Here is a 19,412-nt window from a genome sequence, read left to right as displayed (position 1 = left end):
TTTATTTGAGTTCTTGTAAAAGAAAAAGTCTGATGGTGGAAGATCGAAATCACAGGTAATTAAACAGTTAGGACTAGAATCATGCTGCCTACTCAGGGGAATAAAAATGCGTTAATTCATCCTTACTTATAATAAAGCTGAGCAGATATGTATGTATCCCTCCAAATGCTACCTTAATTAAACTTTGATTTAAACCTTGACAGAAGGTCATTGAGAAAGAGGATAGAGTGACAGATTTTACAAAGTGATCAAATGGCGTGTCGAAAATGTTTCTTTCAGCTGAACGGTTTAATATCTTTTCCATCTCTCATATTGCGAGGGAAAAGGTCCAAGAGCTGACACCTGTAAAAAACCAATCAGGCTTAAAATGTTATTAGTTTTTTTGAGTTGTATTCAGACTCCCGAAGTAGTGGGTGAGTTTAATACCGTTTATCGGATTTTTGTATGAAACGAATTCTAAAATACTGAGAAGATAATTTTATAGGATGACCAAGATGTAACTGCAGAGCAAATCTTTGATTTGACGTTCTCCTCTGTAAGTGTGCATTAGTTATCAAAGGACCTTGCATCAGTAGATCAGTCAAATTCGTAGGGCCCGGCAATTCAATCGACCATACATTTCCACCTTTCATTGGTATATAAATTCATCAAACAGAAGCAAGATCAGTTGAGATCGAATTATTTTATTTGTGCATGAATGAGAATGTATAAGTATCAAACATATTATATCTGAAAATAAGATTGTATACTAGTGTAACTCCACGGATTTACACATTTGTCATGATAGGGTATAAAGAACGATTGCATGCTAAATGATTACAGTTCTGTACTATACAGTTTAGAGTTAACTGACTGCCAGCGACATTTATCATAGGATGACGCGCAGTTAGATTCATTTGAAATCAACTATAGCCGACGAAAAGTTGTTATACATTCATTCATTCCTATCGTCGTGCATCAGTGGATTCTCTCAAGAAGGAGATCATGATGTCCAAAGCTATAGAGTGTGTGTGTGTGTACCAGGACATTATATATCGAACTCCACAGCTTCGATTTCCATGAAAAGGTCATTGTAAACGAGCCAAACATCGTCCTAAACAATACCCGTGTTCGATGGTAGTGTTAAGCTCGTCTTTATTAGACAATAGATGGTGGAAAAGCTGTAGTATAAAGGAGTGCATCACGATACACTTTTCTAATCAGAAGGCTTTTTTAATATCGTGAATGCTTGAAGAATGTTTTTTTATCACATTGCATAATTCTATCTATTAAATGTAGTGGCAGTAGTGTCATGGTATTGCGATAATTCGTTTGGTTTGAACTCTTATCATAGTTCCTGGAAATGCATTTATATTCTAGCTGTTTATGTGTTACTTGGTTGTAGCTGTTCTATAAAAACGATCCAGTTGATTATCAACGTAATAATTCACTGTCGTACTGCATGACGACATGGCGTAAAGAGAAATGGTGCGATGAAGGGGAGTAAAGGAGCCATCGACCGACACTCTTTGGGAAGAGTTAAAATGCCGATTGAGAGCGAGAAACACACTCAGCTTTACTACAGGAACCTATTGCCATTTTGCCAAAGGAATAAGTCAACGTATGTCTATTTATTAATATTTGAGGAAAAATCTACTCAGGAAAGTGTCGTCTAATAAGCGCGACCAAAGATGGAATCGATGTATTGAGATTTCTAAAAAGAAAGGTTTGTGAAACACTTAACTATTCGTATAAGTTTTGCCACACTGTAGAGATGAACATACATCAAAAGTTGTGTGTCCTGGACGCGACTCAACTATGAAATGAAGAATCAGTGGGCGAAAGATTAAGTCAATGAGAACTGACATTTGTTGCCCCACCCATGAAATATCTGGAAAGACAATTATTTTGTTATACGCTAGGTATTTTAACAAAATACTCAATGACAATCAAGCACTTCGACATTTCTACACACTAGTCCAACTCATGGTTCAGTTTTTGCATTCGCAACTGAGTGTCTCTGTAGCCTTGTAGTATGATTTCCATAAATGCTAGACCACCAGAAGAATGATCATTATAGATTCCATTCTAGTGAGAGACTAGACGAACTTCTTTTAGCTCTTTATTCGGCTAGTTTTTTCGAGTTATTCGATCTTAGGTGGAGGGAGGTGGGATTTTTTCTCCAAGAAACTCAAGGTTTTCAGGCTGGTAAATCAGAAAGTTTGACCATAGGACTCATGCATTTACAGACAGTTATACTATTTAAGGTTAGGAACACTAGATTTGAGTACATTTGTGCGTACTCAAATCGTACACACAAATCGTCGACAGCTATGAAATCAACTATCAGTGAAAACGAAGGGTGGCACCCACTACCTACTGATTTTCAACGGGCCTAAAAACGTACTGGCATAAACAGCGTATTAACTTTGTAGGGATCATAGAATTTAGGGCCAGAGATGCTTTTTAACTGGCTAGGCTCATATTTAAAACGCATATTTTAATAATTATTTTACAGCATGATTTAAAAGTCTTGTAAAACTTCTTTAGTGAAGCAAGCGACACATACAGAAATATGCAATTGAGGGAGGATTGAGATTTTTATGTACCTTGAAGTAAAAAATAAACTCAATTATGGCTACCATAAGAAATATGTCTATAATGAACGAGAAAAGAACTACAAACCCGATATATTAATTAGGCTGCTGCGTTTCGAATTTACTAATTGAGCTATTTATATCGATTTCAGCATGCAGATCTCCTAGAAAAAATGAAGATAAAGGAAAAAGTTTCATACCTACCAATGATTTATAGACTTACAGCCGAAGAGAGTATATAGCATACTGCTGGTATCTCGTGATACTAAGCCTAATTACGATATTATTGTTTGAAATAGCGTGAGTTCTGTGGTCGATTTTCCTGGGTTGCTGAATCAAAACTCGATACCCTGGAGGAAGAGAAATATTACTATTTATCTGCCCTAAAGATTGACTTAATGCGAAAATAAGAAGTTTCTCTCTGCTATGAATTGGACCCTATGTTACTTTCTTCTAGAGGTCTAATGTTATAGAAGCATTGCCAAAGGCAACTTGAAACAAATCAATACCATTCATTATCTATCTATTTTTCTTACTTCATTACCACTAAAACCAATGAAGAAATTCGCTATTTCAGCTTCTCTGAAAGAAAAAAAAGAAAAAAAAAACTATCACTGTCTCTTCATCTGAAGAACTGGATGTGCACACACACACACACACACACACACACACACACACACACACACACACACACACACACACACACACACACACACACACACACACACACACACACACACACACACACACACACACACACACACACACACACACACACACACACACACACACACACACACACACAAATTTTGTCAGTCTAATACTCTATACAAGGAGGCAAAGTTTTTTAGGTGTTTCATTCCGCACAAGCCCTAATATTTAGCTTGCTTCGGAGGTAATTCCAAACAACCAAACCGACGAAAAAAGTATGAACTCTCAATGATATATAATTTCATCATTTTGAATTTAGTTTGACTTCGGTGAATAATTATTTAATTCGAAATAAATAAGCATAAATAAGCTTCTCAGCAATTTGCTTCTCGTGTCATTTGTGATGTCTGGCAATATAATTTGAATTATTTTTATGTATAGTTTTCTTCATGTGCTAGTTATTTATATCTGAATATCAGTTTAGGGATGCTGTTCAAAGGTAATAAGATTTCCACAGTACAGGTTTTGTTTTAGTTCTAAATTTAAAACTACTGACTGGAAGGAGCTGGTAAACCTAATCCGTCTATTAATTTATTATATTGTTTGAATTCAAGGACTGCTGTTTATCCAATTCAGTGACTGCTACAAGTATTCAGAGTCGTCTTGTTAGTCTGTTTAAATTATCGCTAATGATTGGTGGTGATAGACTCAATCCTATATACCAACCAGGATCCTCTCTTGTAGTGCAGCTAATTATTTTAGTTGATCGCGATTGTAGCTCTCTTTTGAACATCCAACTGATGTTTAAAAGAAGTCATAGGAAGGCTGTGCACATGCAAATTTTGTAGCCTACAGAGGATTCAGTAATTCACTGTAAAATACTTTTGATCTTGTATTTCAAATGAGTACGTGGAAATACTTAACAGCATTTTGTGGGGGAGGGGAGGAAATTTAATTGGATGTCATCTGAGGAAAATATCTGTATGTTCTCCTGCTCAGCTAATGAGCAATCTCTGGTCTACAGCTAATGAGATGTTAAAAAAATGGAGGAGAAAATTCACAGGTGAACTGAGCTCCATATACATCAATCAAAAGCCGAGATTCCTTAAGAAGAATGATTATTCTTCTTAAGGATAATCATTCGCTGTCATACTCTGAAAAATTTCGTCCTTGGATTTGCGAGTACTCACTAGCAGTCTCATAAGTGTTTCCCTGACACGTAGTAAGGTTACAAGCTTTTGTTACATTAATGAATGCACATTGCTGATTATGGACCAAGATGTACGGAACGTGAGTAATGTCTAGGCGCAACAAGTCAAGTTATGCGCTCTTCCATTCTAATGGACGTGATTGGATATGATGGATGCCTGTAGCATTTTTTTTTTTTTAGCTGGATATATTGTCCCAAAGGTGAAGTCTGAGGTATAAGAATGTAGAAGAGATTAGGTCTACTGATTGTATAGTACTTCTAGTCATGATTGCAAATTTTTGACAGTCATATGTATCTTACAGTGTGGCAATTTTATGATACATTTTATAATTTTCTACTTTTTTTTTAAACTATTACTCTTTCCGTACGATGGCCATTCATGTTGCAAAACAATGATTGCAAAAATGTGACGTGGAGAATAATAAAGTATTGCAGTAGCTAGCACAAAGCCTACACCAGAATTCAACAAAACATTTGCGGAATAAACTCTGAAATGTTAATTTACAGCACGATCAAGATAGCTCTCTTCATTAGTGGAACTTACTAATCACAATGTTGACAACCTTCTATTAGAACTTAGAAGTTTTCAACGACACCTTTTTTGGTGTCGTTATATAACGCTATAACGCCAGAGGAGAAAATGTTATCAATTCCTATCTCACTGATAGAAATTAATAACTATTCTGTTAAAAGTTATCAGGCTTCTTATAGGACAGTTTAATTAGTATATAAGTAGACATTGTGTGCTGGATGTTTGATTTTGAAAATGCATGATTAATGATCTTTCCATCAATGACGTGATATTTAGATAGCGTAACATAAGCTATAAAATGGTATTTTTGGGATTTTTCTAGTTTTGTTGCGAGTTCCCTTTCATAGAACAAAATTTGGTATGCCAAAGTCCTGGTTTAAAGTTCTGTTATGAATAAAAATGAAGTTACAGAAACCAATTATTATATGCTGTGTTCTAAATTAGAACATAACGTAATGCAAACGTCATATTTTATTGTTACGCTTATTTTATAATGTGCAAAAACCTTGTCTTCAGAAATGATTTCATAAATGTTTTTTACAGAATTTTCGAGGGAAAAGAATTTCCTCTCAAATCATTCTTCACGTTGCTAGAGCTAAACTAGTCACTACTGTTATCATATGTAATTCCATACTGCATAAGCGAAATAGGCAGTTGTTTACAGCGCCAAATCTCGTTTCTTATGAAAAACTGGGGCATGTAACCTGTTTTCTATGAAAAAGCGTATATTTTTAAATAGTTTAATCTAATATAATAATTCTGAATTATTATAGATGTATAATGAAATTAATTAATATATTTTATTTAATATTGTGTAAATAATGTATAATTCTTTATTTGTACATGAAAAAAAAAACCAAACTTCAAATTGAACTTTTTGATTTTAACAGTCATTCCCATTACCAACTTTTAAGTTTCTCAAAAAAAAGTTCATGAATAACTGCAGGATTCTTACTTTTGATAAAGGAAGACAGATTACTTGTGCAATAAAAAAAAAAGTATTCGGATCCTTTTTTTCTCGCATTTAATTTAAAAAAACAAGTTCTAAATCCGCATGAATAATAAATTAAGCAGTTGAAACATCGTTTGAATTTTCCTTCTGTTTTGCCTTATTACATAAAAAGCAGAAAAATGATACGATGTACTCATTTCACTTTAATCGCGCTTGTTCCAGAACTGATTGTTTCTGCAGCAGAACGAAAAGTGCCAGTAATAATCCTATAACGTTATGTTATGTTATACCGCTCGCGTGGGAAACATATTCTTTTCCCCAGTTTGCCAAATATGAATAGTTGATAACTTCGCCCAAATTTGCGAAGAAAAAGTTTTAGAGTTGTACCTACTGTTTCAGCTTCGTCTCTGCACACTTTGACCTGCACTCAGGTGGCATATCATTGCGGATTGATACAACGGCTTCGAGGCTACGTAATTGTAAACAGAAGTTTCGTATCCAATGAAAAGCAGTTCCATATCTTGCTCTTGAAGAACCGTGTATTTTGGAAAAAAAAAGTTTCTGAGGAATTTTGACTGGATTACCCAAATTTCTTCCAAGTTCTGTGTGTGTGTTACTAAAGAATTTATTGTGTTTTAGTGTTTATGATCACGATGTGAAATTATGTGAAATGTGTTTGTTAACGCAAGAAAAGTAGCGTTGATTTAACACCAACAAGCTGATACCCTCGATAGCCATAACATCGTCTTTTCTAGTTTGTACTGCTGTGGATTTTAGGCTTAACTGCGCTGTGAAACAGGGGTTTAGTTATGGTAATGCTGCTTATAGGAGAGATTTTAAATTGGCAGATGGCTTGATGGCCACTAGATGAGTGTGGCAATATGTCTTCTTACACTACGGGCAGGTGAGTAAAATTATAACTATGAGATTCAGAAAGCTTGAATGAGAGCTGTTCTTTGGTATATCAGAATTGCTTTCGACTTCAGTTTCATATAGCCTTCACCTGAATACCGAGCCATTTAATATGCTGATATAACTATACTAATTGAACACACCACATAAAAACTAATTTTATTTCATATTTCACTGAATTTACTTAATCATCAGAAAATTGCTATATTAATTGGAAAATGAGAAAGCTATAAACACTGATTTGCATACGAATACCGAAGTTTATGTCAAGTTTTTTCACTTTTCTTCGATGATAGTTAAGTCTGAGCAACTTAGTGAATATGTGTGTTTAAGTAATTTTTTTAATCCAACAAAACTTCGAAAGCATATGGATAACTAAAAATGCTATGTGTAATTTTATTGACCTACTGATTTACATAACACATAATTAAAATACTGATCTTCATTACTGTAGCTAATTGTTGTATAGAAATCTCCAATCTGGTTGATACACACTCATGGCTGCTATTTATTGTGGAAATACTGAAAACTTCATTCTTGATAAATAAGTAAAAACGAAGCCTTCGTAGTATACCACTGCAGTTTTCATGAAGTTAAGTATACAGTTCACATGAAAATCATCAGTTATGATGATTTTATAAATGTGTCTGAAGTTTCAACATATCACTTCTCTTATGTCAATCATCCACTCCATTCTGCCTGAATTTTAGGTACCATAATAAGTTCATCAAAACAAAACAAGAACAAAAAAACATACTTCATAAATATATTCAGACTGCTTGTTATGGAATTTTTACAACTTACCCTGTGTGATTTTTCCATTGTCTTTTAACTTCTGTAGAAATTAAAAATTATTATCTTGCATCATCATGTATACTTATTGCTGTCATAGTATGTAGAGAAAGTAGAAATTAATTCTTAATGCTTTAATTGCTGTATATATATATATATATGTATATATATATATATATATATATATATATATATATATGTTAAAAATACCAAGCAATTTTACACCTGGTTTTACTCCATTTCTCAAGTAAGCAAACAGACAAACAAGTCAAGTATTTTTAACATTTATTATACCCAAGGTAAAATACTTTCTATATATATATATGTGTGTATATATATATATATATATCTCCAGTAAGCTAATCCTTCATGTTTAATAAAGCACACCCTTTCAATCTGTATGGCAAATCAGTTTAAACACCAACATTGTAATTATTTATAAACTTGAATATAGGTAATTAGATTTCTTCCTTAATTGCTTATAATCATAGTTACTTAAAAATCAATCCTGTGGAGATAAAATAGTGTTTAGGATTTTTTTTGTTGTTGTTTGTTTCTTTAAATAGCTAAATAAATTAATAGAAAACAGGCCAAATCTTTAAAAGAAGATATTTTTATTATTATTATGTGACACCTCCAAGAAGTCCAAAGATTCATCCAGGGAGGGTACCTACTCTACAGCTCTTTGTCTCCACCACTCAAATCCACTAATTACAGCAAACTGCATCATCTATGGGTAAATTTTTCATACTGTAATGTTATATCTGAACCTGCACAACATGATGTCGACATTATTTAATATTTTATTTTATTTTTTATTATTTATAGCTCCTAATAGGTCATTTCTTGTAGAAATCTAAAAGCAATGTCATTGAGCTGAAAATATTGAAGGAAGTGGTGTTGGGAGAGCAGAGGTAGGGTCTGAAATGCATCCTGTAACACATTACTCAAACATACTCAGTTTAGTTCAAAATATGGTAAATTAACATATAATTTATACAAAAAAAACTGTAATCTTTTCATTATTAATTTGTATTCATTTTGGCTCTTTTGTCTCCAACTTCTATCGAATTGGAGATACGGTACATTGAATACCCAGGATTAGATGGCAGATCCACTGCTTCTAAACCTGTGAGCCCTTGCTCTTGCCATAGACATTTAACATCCATTTTTGTTAAATAAATACAGTAATTTCTCAATTATTTGACCTTCACTGAACCAACCCCTCCTGCATGGATGAGTGTGTCACCTGATTTCTGATATGATATAGCACCATTCATGTACATTCAGTTAGCTGACCCTTCAATTTTCTGACAGCAAATTGATTTCCTGCTTTATTTAGATAATTAAGGTATTATGGTATACGTTGAGAGCAATCAAGTACCTACAATTCTGAAATTTAAGTAATTTTCAGTATTTTTGGATGATCAGTTGCAGTCAGTAATTGGGAAGAATTTAATTCCATTATTCAGCATTATTATTACACTGACACTTCTGTGGAGTTCATGACTCCACAGAACATGGGAAGTCCGGTTTACACACATCAGCATTTTACATGTATGCATAATATCTAAAATAACAGTAACAACTTTCCAGGAGGATATATGCCTAATCCATACAATCCCTTTCATTACTCATTCACTGATGTTGCATTTGCTGCTCTTCCCACTAACGTATTCCATTTGCTGACCACCCTCCATTAACAAAATATTCTCCTTCTCACTCTGATATTGACCAAACTTTTATTCATGTTCCATGATCTTTAATTCCCCTTTCTCACTTTGTATTGAAAAATCTGCCATATAAAACCTGCTCACCAACTTATTCATCTCTGTTATATCCCTATGCTTATCTTTTAGCTGGTTTCATATGGAGGTGGTAGAGTTTTCCTTTCCAGAAACTTAAGTGTGTGTCATTCCATAAAATAGGCAAACGGGCTAGATGAACATTCACAATTTACAGATGTACTAGTATCTTTTTGGTTTGGCTGTTAATTCCAAACATCTGCCTGTCTGCACATTCTGCAACTTATACTCCCTTAATTTCTATTCATAGTTGACATTTTAGTCTTGACTTCTTAGCTGCTTATCTTGGAATCCATTCCACTGTTCTTTCATCCCCCTTAAACTGTAGACCAAATATATTTAGAATGATAGAATTAAGATTTTGGCATGATTTACATGACATGAGGAAGATTTTATTTAGAATAGCAATCTTAACAGTAACTGTTATTTTATTTATTTGTTTATATAGATCTCATTCCAAAAAACTTGAATGGAGATCCTTTTTATATTCCCATGATTTTTCAACTGTTTTGTCTTAAAGTGAAGATATGAATCCTGACAACCCCTGTTTGGCCTGCACCCAGCTTGTTGTTCTTCTGATTTTCCTTCTGCAATTTTTCTTAACCTCTTCTCAAGTATACTTGCATACATCTTACCAGGAACATTCAGTAGAGAAATTCTTCTGTAATTCTCATATTTAGTTTTATTTCCTTTTTTTTTTTTTTTGCATGGATAGTATGAGAAATCTACTCTAGTCGTATGACACAAGCCTTCTAAAATATATGAGAAATCTACTCTAGTCCTATGACCCAAGCCTTCTAAATTATATAGTGTAGCCACTGTAAGACTTTTATACCTCCATATTTGAGCATTTTTAATTTTTTTTTTTTTTGGTCAAATATCATCTACCTCAGCTGCCTTTCCACATTTCAGGCTTTTAATAGTTTTTTCTTCTTCAAGTATTTATACCTATTCCTGTTGAGTGTTTTCTATCACTGTTGTCATCACAGCATGTTTCATTTAGCACTCTTTCAAATTAATCCTTTCAGACATCTATAACATCTTTATCTTTAATTTTCATGTCACATTTAGTATCTTTGATTTCTTTTATAGTATTTTTCTTCATTTCTTAGCTTTTTCAGTAGCTACCAGAACATTTTACCACCTTCCTGATTTATTTTCTGTGTGTTCATGGGTGTCTTCCCATGACTTCTGTTAAGCAAGTTTTACACAATGTCTCACTTTCTTACATTTTTCTCTGTATTCTCTCAGAGCTCAAGATGACTTGCCAGAACTTGCAATACACTTTCTTCTTTTTCTTCACTGCCCCTTTAACTTTCTGAGTCTATCATGGAGTTATGAGTTTTCTGTCCTTGCAGACAACCTCACCACATACTTTCATCTGAATCATTTAATGTTTTCTTCAAGGTTTGCCACTCCAAAGTTTGGTTATTGTTTTCAAATGCTGTCATTTTTTCTTGAATAATGTTTGTGTACTTGAGTCTACAGTTCATCTCTGAAAGCTGTAAAACTTTGATTCATTTTAAAACTTTCTTACACCCTCTTCTTTTCTATATGATATTCATTTTTATCCTGCTCAAAAGTAATTGTTGATCACTTCCAATTTTAAATCCTGTATATATTCTTGTTTATTGAACCAGTAGGGAAACATTGCTATCAACAATAACATATTCAGTGAGACTTTTCTTATATTTTCTCTCAATGTGAATTTTTGCACATTATTATGTTGGAACATGGTGTTAGTAGTAACTAGTCTATGCCCTGAACAGAAATCTGGGAAATGAGGCACTTACCATTGTTATTAGTTTTGTCTTTTTCTCCAATTTTCCTAAAATATTTCTACATCATAATTTTCCTACTCTGCTGTTCAGATTTCCAATGGCTACCTTTTCTTTTTCATTGTGTCATTTGGTTTCTGTAATGCCTTGAAAAATTCCTGAGCTATTTCTTTCTTAAGTAGAACCTTCTGTGGGACTATAGGCACAAATAAGTCTCATTGTCCAGTTCCCTATTCTGGTGGATGAGACCACTAAAGGACATGGGTGGTCTCACATTGACCAATGATATTCACTACCACCTAAAGATATTTATTCACAAAGCATTCATATCCATGTGGGATTTGAGCCTGCAGTTTTTGGAGAGCAGATACGTTAGGCACTTGGCTGGCCAGGTTGGCATAGAAGGTATGTTCCAGTCGAGTTAATTAAATACTAATTTTTATAGTAGTAATTTCCATTAACGAATGACAGCTGTAGCTATTGATGTAAATCAAAAATATGGCCAGTAGTAAAGAATGATTCATCAACCTTTCTGTTAAGTAGTACATTTTCAGGGTTACCAGAAGTAATAGTTCATTCAGAGAATCCACATTTAAGCAGAAAAATTTTATCAGCAAAGCATGATATATATGCTGTGTGGCTTTGTTTAGACACACAACAAAACAGAGGAGTTAATGTGAATGGACAGCAAAAAAGAATCAGCTAACGCCTTTTTATTCCCGTATAGGGAGTAGGCGAGGCTGTTTTAGCCCCATGTAACTTTTGGAGAATGAGTGGGCAGTTCAATCTCCACTGGTACCCAATCAGAGATAACTGGCCCAGGGCTATCACTAATTAAGTGGCATGTAGTGAAGAGATGTTGAAAGTTTATTTTTCACTTGGTTAGAGTATAATAAATTTAGTTTAATCTTTTATCCAAGTGTGAGCAAACAAAGTTTGTGCCTGAAAGTATCTTCAGGACTGGGGTAAGGTGGTACAACACCAGGCAACTTGTTGCAAAGGTGGAGCAACCTAACATCACTCCTATCTCAGTATCTCCCATAATGCAAAACACATCTCCTTGCAGATATGTATAATGATTTTCACATTACAACAAATAATTAAGAAAGAACGGGAATGTGACAAGGATCTGTATTTAAGTTTTGTAGATCTGGAAAAGACATATAACATGGTGTCCAGGGAAAAGCTTTTCAAAACATTACAATTATATGGGATAAATGAATATTAAGCAGAACAATACATAGGCTATATTTAAGTTGTAAGTTTATAGCAAAAACGGTTTGATGTAAATTCACTTGTAAGACAATAATGCACATTAAAATATCAAGTCTAATGCCACATTATTAAAGAAAGTGGCATTAGACTTGATCTTAGAATTGGAGATGTCAAGCTTAGGTCTTTGCTTTATGCAGATGATGTTGTACTTCTAAATAACTAGTGCAAATCTCCAGAATTCTCTAATTAAACTGAATAACAACTGTAACAAATTTGGCATCAAATTCAGCAATAAAAAGACCAAAACTATAAAAATAGGCAGAAACATAAAAAACTTCAGCTGCATTCTAAATGGAGAACCTGTAAAAGAAGTAAAATATTTCAGCTATTTAGGCCCAGTTTTTAGTGAAGATGGTATAGTAAGGGAGCCAGTGGAATAAATATGGAATAAGAGAGAAATTAGCCAAAAGACTAAACTAGCTGTGTGTGTGTGTGTGTGTACACACACAGAAGACGGTGTTCAAACCAGTTTTAAGTTATGGATCTGAAAGGTGGATTAGAAATAAAGTACTCGATCAAAGACTAAAGATCATAGATATGAGAGTTTTTGAGAAAAATTAGGGAAGTGAACAGATGTCATCAATTGCAGGATCACATTAAAAATGAAGATATCAGAAGAGAACTTTACATTGTTAGCATTTTTGATTCAGTTTTGTTAGGTTTTGATTCAGTCAGAATCAAAATTATATTAAAAATGAAGATATCAGAAGAGAACTTTACGTTGTTAGCATTCAAGAATGTGTAAGCAGGGCTAATCCTAGCTGGTATGGTCAGTTAAACAAAGTGGGAGAAGAAAATTGCCAAAATAGGTGTTTGATGGCAGGAAAAAGAACTAGAGGAAGACCAAGGTCTAGGTTTTGATTCAGTCAGAAGTGCCTTAGAAGCACAAAATGTTAGATATGACAATATTGCAGTGCTGACAAGTAATAGACTGATTTGGAGGAAAATTGTAGATAGGAGATTATTAATAATGTAAACTTAATCATATAGTGCTGTCATAGTAGCCTGAATAACCCTATCCCCTCAAGGAGTAGGGGTATTCAGGCTACTGAATAATCCCCTCGAGGATACATATAGGGAAGTTGATGATGATTTGTTTAACTTAATAATCAATCATTTTAAAATTCAATTTTTCAAATAACTCTGGCATTTCTTTTGTGCATCTCTCTCTCTCTCTCTCTCTCTCTATATATATATATATATATATACATACACATACATACATACACACCAGGGACAAATGTTGGTCTTGAAATTCACGCTTGCTCTTATTATCATTCAGGGAGTGAGAGGTGTGATTGAAGTCTGATTAGCGAAATAATGAATTACTGACCATTTAAAACTATAGATTTAGAAATTTGTGTACATTTAATCATACAAATACAACATTTATTTTACAAATGATATTCTATCTTTTTCAATTTAGCTACTTGAATACAAATTCTACCGTACTGTTTTTCTTTATGAACTGGTCAATAATATCGTCATAAAAAGTTTGTGTGACTTAAATTTCCCAAGCAGCACTCACACTTGTAAAGGCTGGCTGAAGCTCACTGGCTAGAGCTACTTTGACTGCGTATGGCCTATGTTTAAGATGACGTGAAGGGAGCGGAAATGGTTATGCGTGTGCATGAAATCACAGTGCTGCAGTGAGGACCTGTAAGCTCCCGCAACCGAGCAAGCCAAGGTAGCTTTGACTAGACGAGCAAGCATCGGCCTTCGATACACAATGCAAACCTCAATTATTGCCGCGCAAGCTTAAGACATCTTCTGCCTAAAAATAAAAGCCTAAATGGAATGCTTATAAATGCATGCATTTATTAACAAATAAATATTACTTCTTTCTCAAGTAATGAGCTTGCACAGCAAGCATGGAGAATTTGCCTCTGATATACACAGTAGAATCTGTTTATTGTGATTGCAGATAATATTATCAATTGGCTATTGTTATCAAAATCAGTTGGTTCCAAAACACACCATTTAAAATTAATTAAAAATAATCTAAGTTCTGGTTATTGTTATCAAAATTCTCGAATGTTTAGCCTTTTGCATTTCAGAATTCTAAGAAATAAGGATTAATTAGGAGACAATTTGACAAAGAACATATGTCAAAATCTGATTTTTTTTTGTTAATCTTCCGTAAATCTTAAATCTTCCAGGCAAATGCAGGTATGTAATCTTAAAATCTTCCAGGGTATAAATAGTCTAATCGTGATTTTTCGAGTTTATTTTTGTGCTCTCTTTAAAAGTAAATTTGACTTTAAGTGCTCGTTAAAACAGCCCTTAGCATTATGACAGAAGGAAGAAAAAACCTAAAGATTTATCTTTTCAAGATAAGCAAAGAATTTTGGAATGCTTTGATAAGTTGTCCAAAATGAGTCGGCATAGTGCAGCTGTACATTTAAAAATTTCACGACCACTCTTGTGTAAGATCTTAAAAAACAGATTGAACATTGAAACTTCAGCTCTTACTAATGAGAACATGGATTGGAAGAGAGCCCAATCTGGTAAGGATACTAAAGTTGAATCAGCATTAAAAATTTGGTTTAGTAATGTTCGTGAAAAGAATGGGTCTTTGACACATCAAAAAGCAGAATTGCAAGAACAATGAGCAAAAAAAATTTCACTGCAACTGATGGATGGTTAAACAGGTGGAAAAAGCAAGAGAATATTGTGTACATGCGTATTCATAGTGAAGAAAAAAGTGGTGCTTTTTTATCAGCTGATGTGTGGATTATGACCAAGCAGCCAAAAATTATTGCTGAATATTCCCCCGAGGATATTTACAATGCAGACGAAACAGGATTCTATTTTTGTGCAATGTATGAGCATACTTGTTTAAAAATGAAATTATTAAAGGATTTAAATCTTCAAAGAGCGAGTGACAGTTCTTTGTTGTGCTAATATGAAAGGTGAGAAACGAGAGCTCCTAGTGATTGGAAAAGTAAAAATCCTCGCTGTTTTAAAGGTGTCAAATGTTTGCCTGTTGACTACTGTTCTAATCCAAATGCTTGGATGACTAATGACATTTTCAACAATTGGTTAGTTAAGTGGGATCTTAAATTAAAGCAAAAAATTGTCTTGTTAGTAGACAACTGCACTGCACACACACAAACAATTTATCGTTAAAGAACATCAAAGTAATCTTCTTTCCTTTGAACACTACATTGTTAATTCAAACCATGTGACCAAGGTATCATATGAGCTTTTAAAGCTTATTATTGCGGGGAAGTTTGTGCAAGAATTGTAGCTGAACTTGATTATATAAAAGACCAATCTGATGCAAGTGCAATTGCAAAGATTTCCCTTCTTGATGCATTTGGTAGCAATACCATGGAAGCAAGTCTCAGAGAAGACTATTAAAAACTGCTTCCAAAAAGGTGGACTTTTTAAGACAAACTCTGCAGCTCCTAAAGAATTTGAATTCTTACAAATGAAATTTTTGATAAAACTCCAGATGGTATGTCAAAAGAAGAATTTGACAATTGGTTGGATATTGATAACGTTGAAGTGGTGGCTACAATGGTCGTGTTGGAAATATGTCAAGCTGCTTCCGATGAGAACTTTAAACTAATAGAAGAAAGTGAACCTAAGCATAGAAGAACAAATTTTAGAAGCTCCTCCAACCAATGCCCAGATGCAAGAAGCTCTACAAATACTTTGTCGTGGTGTGCAACATAGAGCGATAAACTTTGAAAGGCATTATGAGTATGAGCAGTTTATTCATGAACTACTATATTCAAAGACATGACAGACAACACTAGATGAGTTTTTAAAATTAATTTTGTTTTTGCTTGTTAAAAAGTTGTTTTTATAACAGTAAATTAAATTAAATAATGTTCATAACAATAAATTGAAATAAATGATGTAATTTTTTATATCCTTTGCTTAATCAGCTGGTTATTGTTATCAAAAAGCGAATGCACCAAAGTGATCACAATAAGTGGCATCTACTGTGGTGTGTGTGTGTGTATACACACACACACACACACACACAACAGCTTTGTTTCTTAACATGATATTGATTAGAAATCCTCAGATAGAAAATAGGTTACTTTCAATATTTTGTGCAAGTGTCATTTAAATTATATGAATCAACTACATTGTTTGTATTTCAACATACTTTTAAATAGATAATACCATAAAGAATAGTTTTATTTGGAAAGAAAAAAAAATAAAATAAAGGAAGGTTTTGGCATAGCAGGGCTCAGCGCCGTTCAACCTTTATATCAGTGATATTGTATTGGATTACAGAGAGATATTGTTTGCAGATGATGTGAAGCTAGGGAGGATTATTAGTAATAGTACCAACAATGTAACTCTTAATGAGGATTTGAATAAGCCTGAAGGGTTGGGAGATATATCAGTTTAATGCAACAAAATGTAAGGTTTTAAAATTTTGATTCCACGCAGCAGGCTACGCACTTTACTGGAGAAGGAGGAGGAACCAAGGGATGATGGTTGATCAAAATTTGAAGTTCAGGAGACATATTAAATGAAGACAACCCAGAGGAGTGATAGATTACTGAGATGTAACTAATAGAGTAAAGAGGATGGTGGGTCTATTGTATTTAAACTCCCGATCAGGTTACATCTGAATTACTGTATTCAGAATTTGAGATGGATGCAGTGTGAAGAGGATACAAAGGCAGATAACAAATGATATCAAGATTTCAGAATGTTGATAATGAGTACAGACTGATAGCATGTAATTTATAGAGTTTAGTGGATAAAAGATGAAGGGATGATATGACAGAGATTTAAGCTGATGAGAGGTATTTACTTGGATTGACTCTGGGGCAGATTTTTCAGGGGAAGGCTTCCTTAGAAGATTTGGAAGGAATTGGTTAGCAAGAAGTTGAGAAATAGCTTTTATGGGCAATTACCACCCTTTCTGAGAAAGCATTCCCAGAGATGGTGGTAATAGTGCAAACAGTGAATGAGTTTAAGGAATGGTGCGACAGGCTTTTGTTGTCTTAGGTGAACTTTCCAGAACGAGTCTATTATTATTATTATCATGGCACCTCCATGAAGTCAGAAGACTTGGTGTGAGAGATCCACACTATATTCACACAATACATATTATACCTCTCTGTGAACAAACTCATTCACTGTCAGACCACTCACAACTGCCTTTGGCGATCCATTCCAGTCATTCACCACTCTCCAAGCAAAAATTCTAGTCCTCACACCCTTATTAAATACTTTTACACAACTTCCAGAGAATGACCCCGATTCCTTCCCTACTTATCATGTATTGAAAATTTCTTTTATATCAATTTTGTAGAACCTCTTTAGTAACTTATAAATTTCGATCACGTTTCCTCTTTTTTGTCTGTCAGTTAAAACTTTGCAACCCCCCCTCCCCCACACACATTAAATCTATCCTTATGGGAAGCATTTCACACACTTGTCGCCATCTTGGTCATTCATCTCTGGGTTTTCTCTCTCTACACCGCCTCCTCATCCTTAAGAAAGCCAGGTGACCAAATCTATGTACAGTAGTCAAGATGCTACCATATCATAGCCTTATATGTTTGCCCAGATAATCTACTTGAAACTGCCTTCCCATCAATATTTATCTTCATGGTTGGTATTGAATACTATCGCTACTCCTTCCTTTCCTTGATCATTATTGCTTGAAAATAACATGCTGTGCTTATTATTTAGTAAGATCCCACCTGTTTTTTTCACAGTCCCTGACCATTTCCCATGTTTTATTAACATTCCTCCCTTGTAGCTTCTTATGGCATATAGTAATGCCAATTATGTCCACGTGGTCCTTTTCCAATTCTTCTGCAAGTTAGATTTCCTTTCCATTAATACTCCTTATATCGATGGTTTCTAATTTCAGTTCTTCTGACGTTGAGTTTATTTTTCTTCTAGATATTGAATTGGAGCTTGCTCCAGTAGCTGACTTTTCACTGTTCACCCTGGTTCCTTGACGAAAACAGCGGGGACCTTGTTTAACCATGCGACGTTCTAGCAGGCATGAAATCTCATCATGTTGTACCATCATATGCATTTGTGGTTTAAGCAAATAGAGAGTACAATTTGGTCGGCTAAGTCCCAAATTGCCAGCCCATCCCAGCAGATACCTACTAACAGGATGCACCATGTGAAGGTGAGGATTGGACATTAGGTCAGAACTCCAGTCAATTCTCTGCATTCTTGAAAGGTGATGTGAAGGTCTCCTCCCAGTTATTTGGCTTTGACCCTTAAGCTGTTCACTATCATATTCCTGTTCACCCTTTCCTGAATTTTACCTTTAACCAACTATTCCAATACCTTAAACAAATTACTTGGTCTGTAATTTGCTACTTTTGCCTTGGAAACTTCTTTATGTAATGGAACTGTTTATCTCCTTTCCACTTTTTCAGAAATTGCAATAGCTGAGACTTAAATAGCTTAGTCAGAGGCAACTGCTAGTTCTGTTGCACATTCTTGCTATGCATGGGCCAACATGCTGTCCATTCCAACTGTTATATTCACATTGATATTTCTCAATATACTGAGCACCTTCAGTTTGTCTATCTCAATTCTCACATTAGAAACTGCACTATCCTTGCATAATAAACATTTACAAAACGATTGGCTAATATTTCAGCTATATGTTTTTCTGTCACTTTTTTACCATCAGTGCTTATTAAAGTTATCCTTCCATAATCATTCTTCCTCTTACTTAAATTAAGGGGATATTAAATCCCACATAGTTTTAAAACCGAATAAGAAACTCAAAGATTAGAATCAGAGAGTTTCTTGCCGAATATAGTAAACTATAAAGTATCGGCGACACTAGCGTTAGCCAATGCAAGTGATCCTAGTACGTAGTACAATATCGGACGACTCGTTGCAAAGGTGGGGGAAGTTCAGATCGCTATTCTTAGGTATTTTCCATAATGTAAAAACACATTTCCTAGGAAATACAT

General features: G+C 34.2%; 1 protein-coding gene across 2 annotated transcripts in view; it reads left to right on the top strand.

Annotated features, from left to right (window-relative positions):
- The first annotated feature begins 6,469 nt into the window (after positions 1-6,469).
- LOC150104812 (uncharacterized) overlaps positions 6,470-19,412 on the top strand; it is a 449,875-nt gene continuing 436,932 nt past the window's right edge. For both annotated transcript variants that reach the window (XM_090395370.1, XM_090395369.1), the window contains exon 1: positions 6,470-6,825. In XM_090395370.1, coding sequence (XP_090251496.1) covers positions 6,803-6,825 — 23 coding nt within the window. In that variant the 5' untranslated portion in view covers positions 6,470-6,802. The remainder of the gene's footprint in view (positions 6,826-19,412) is intronic.

This window comes from Typopeltis vanoorti, chromosome 7, assembly GCF_054136105.1.
Source record: "Typopeltis vanoorti isolate ZY-2024b chromosome 7, IOZ_Tvanoo_1.0, whole genome shotgun sequence".
NCBI classification, from domain to species: Eukaryota; Metazoa; Arthropoda; class Arachnida; order Uropygi; family Thelyphonidae; genus Typopeltis; species Typopeltis vanoorti.
This window is presented reverse-complemented; position numbering and strand designations above follow the sequence as displayed.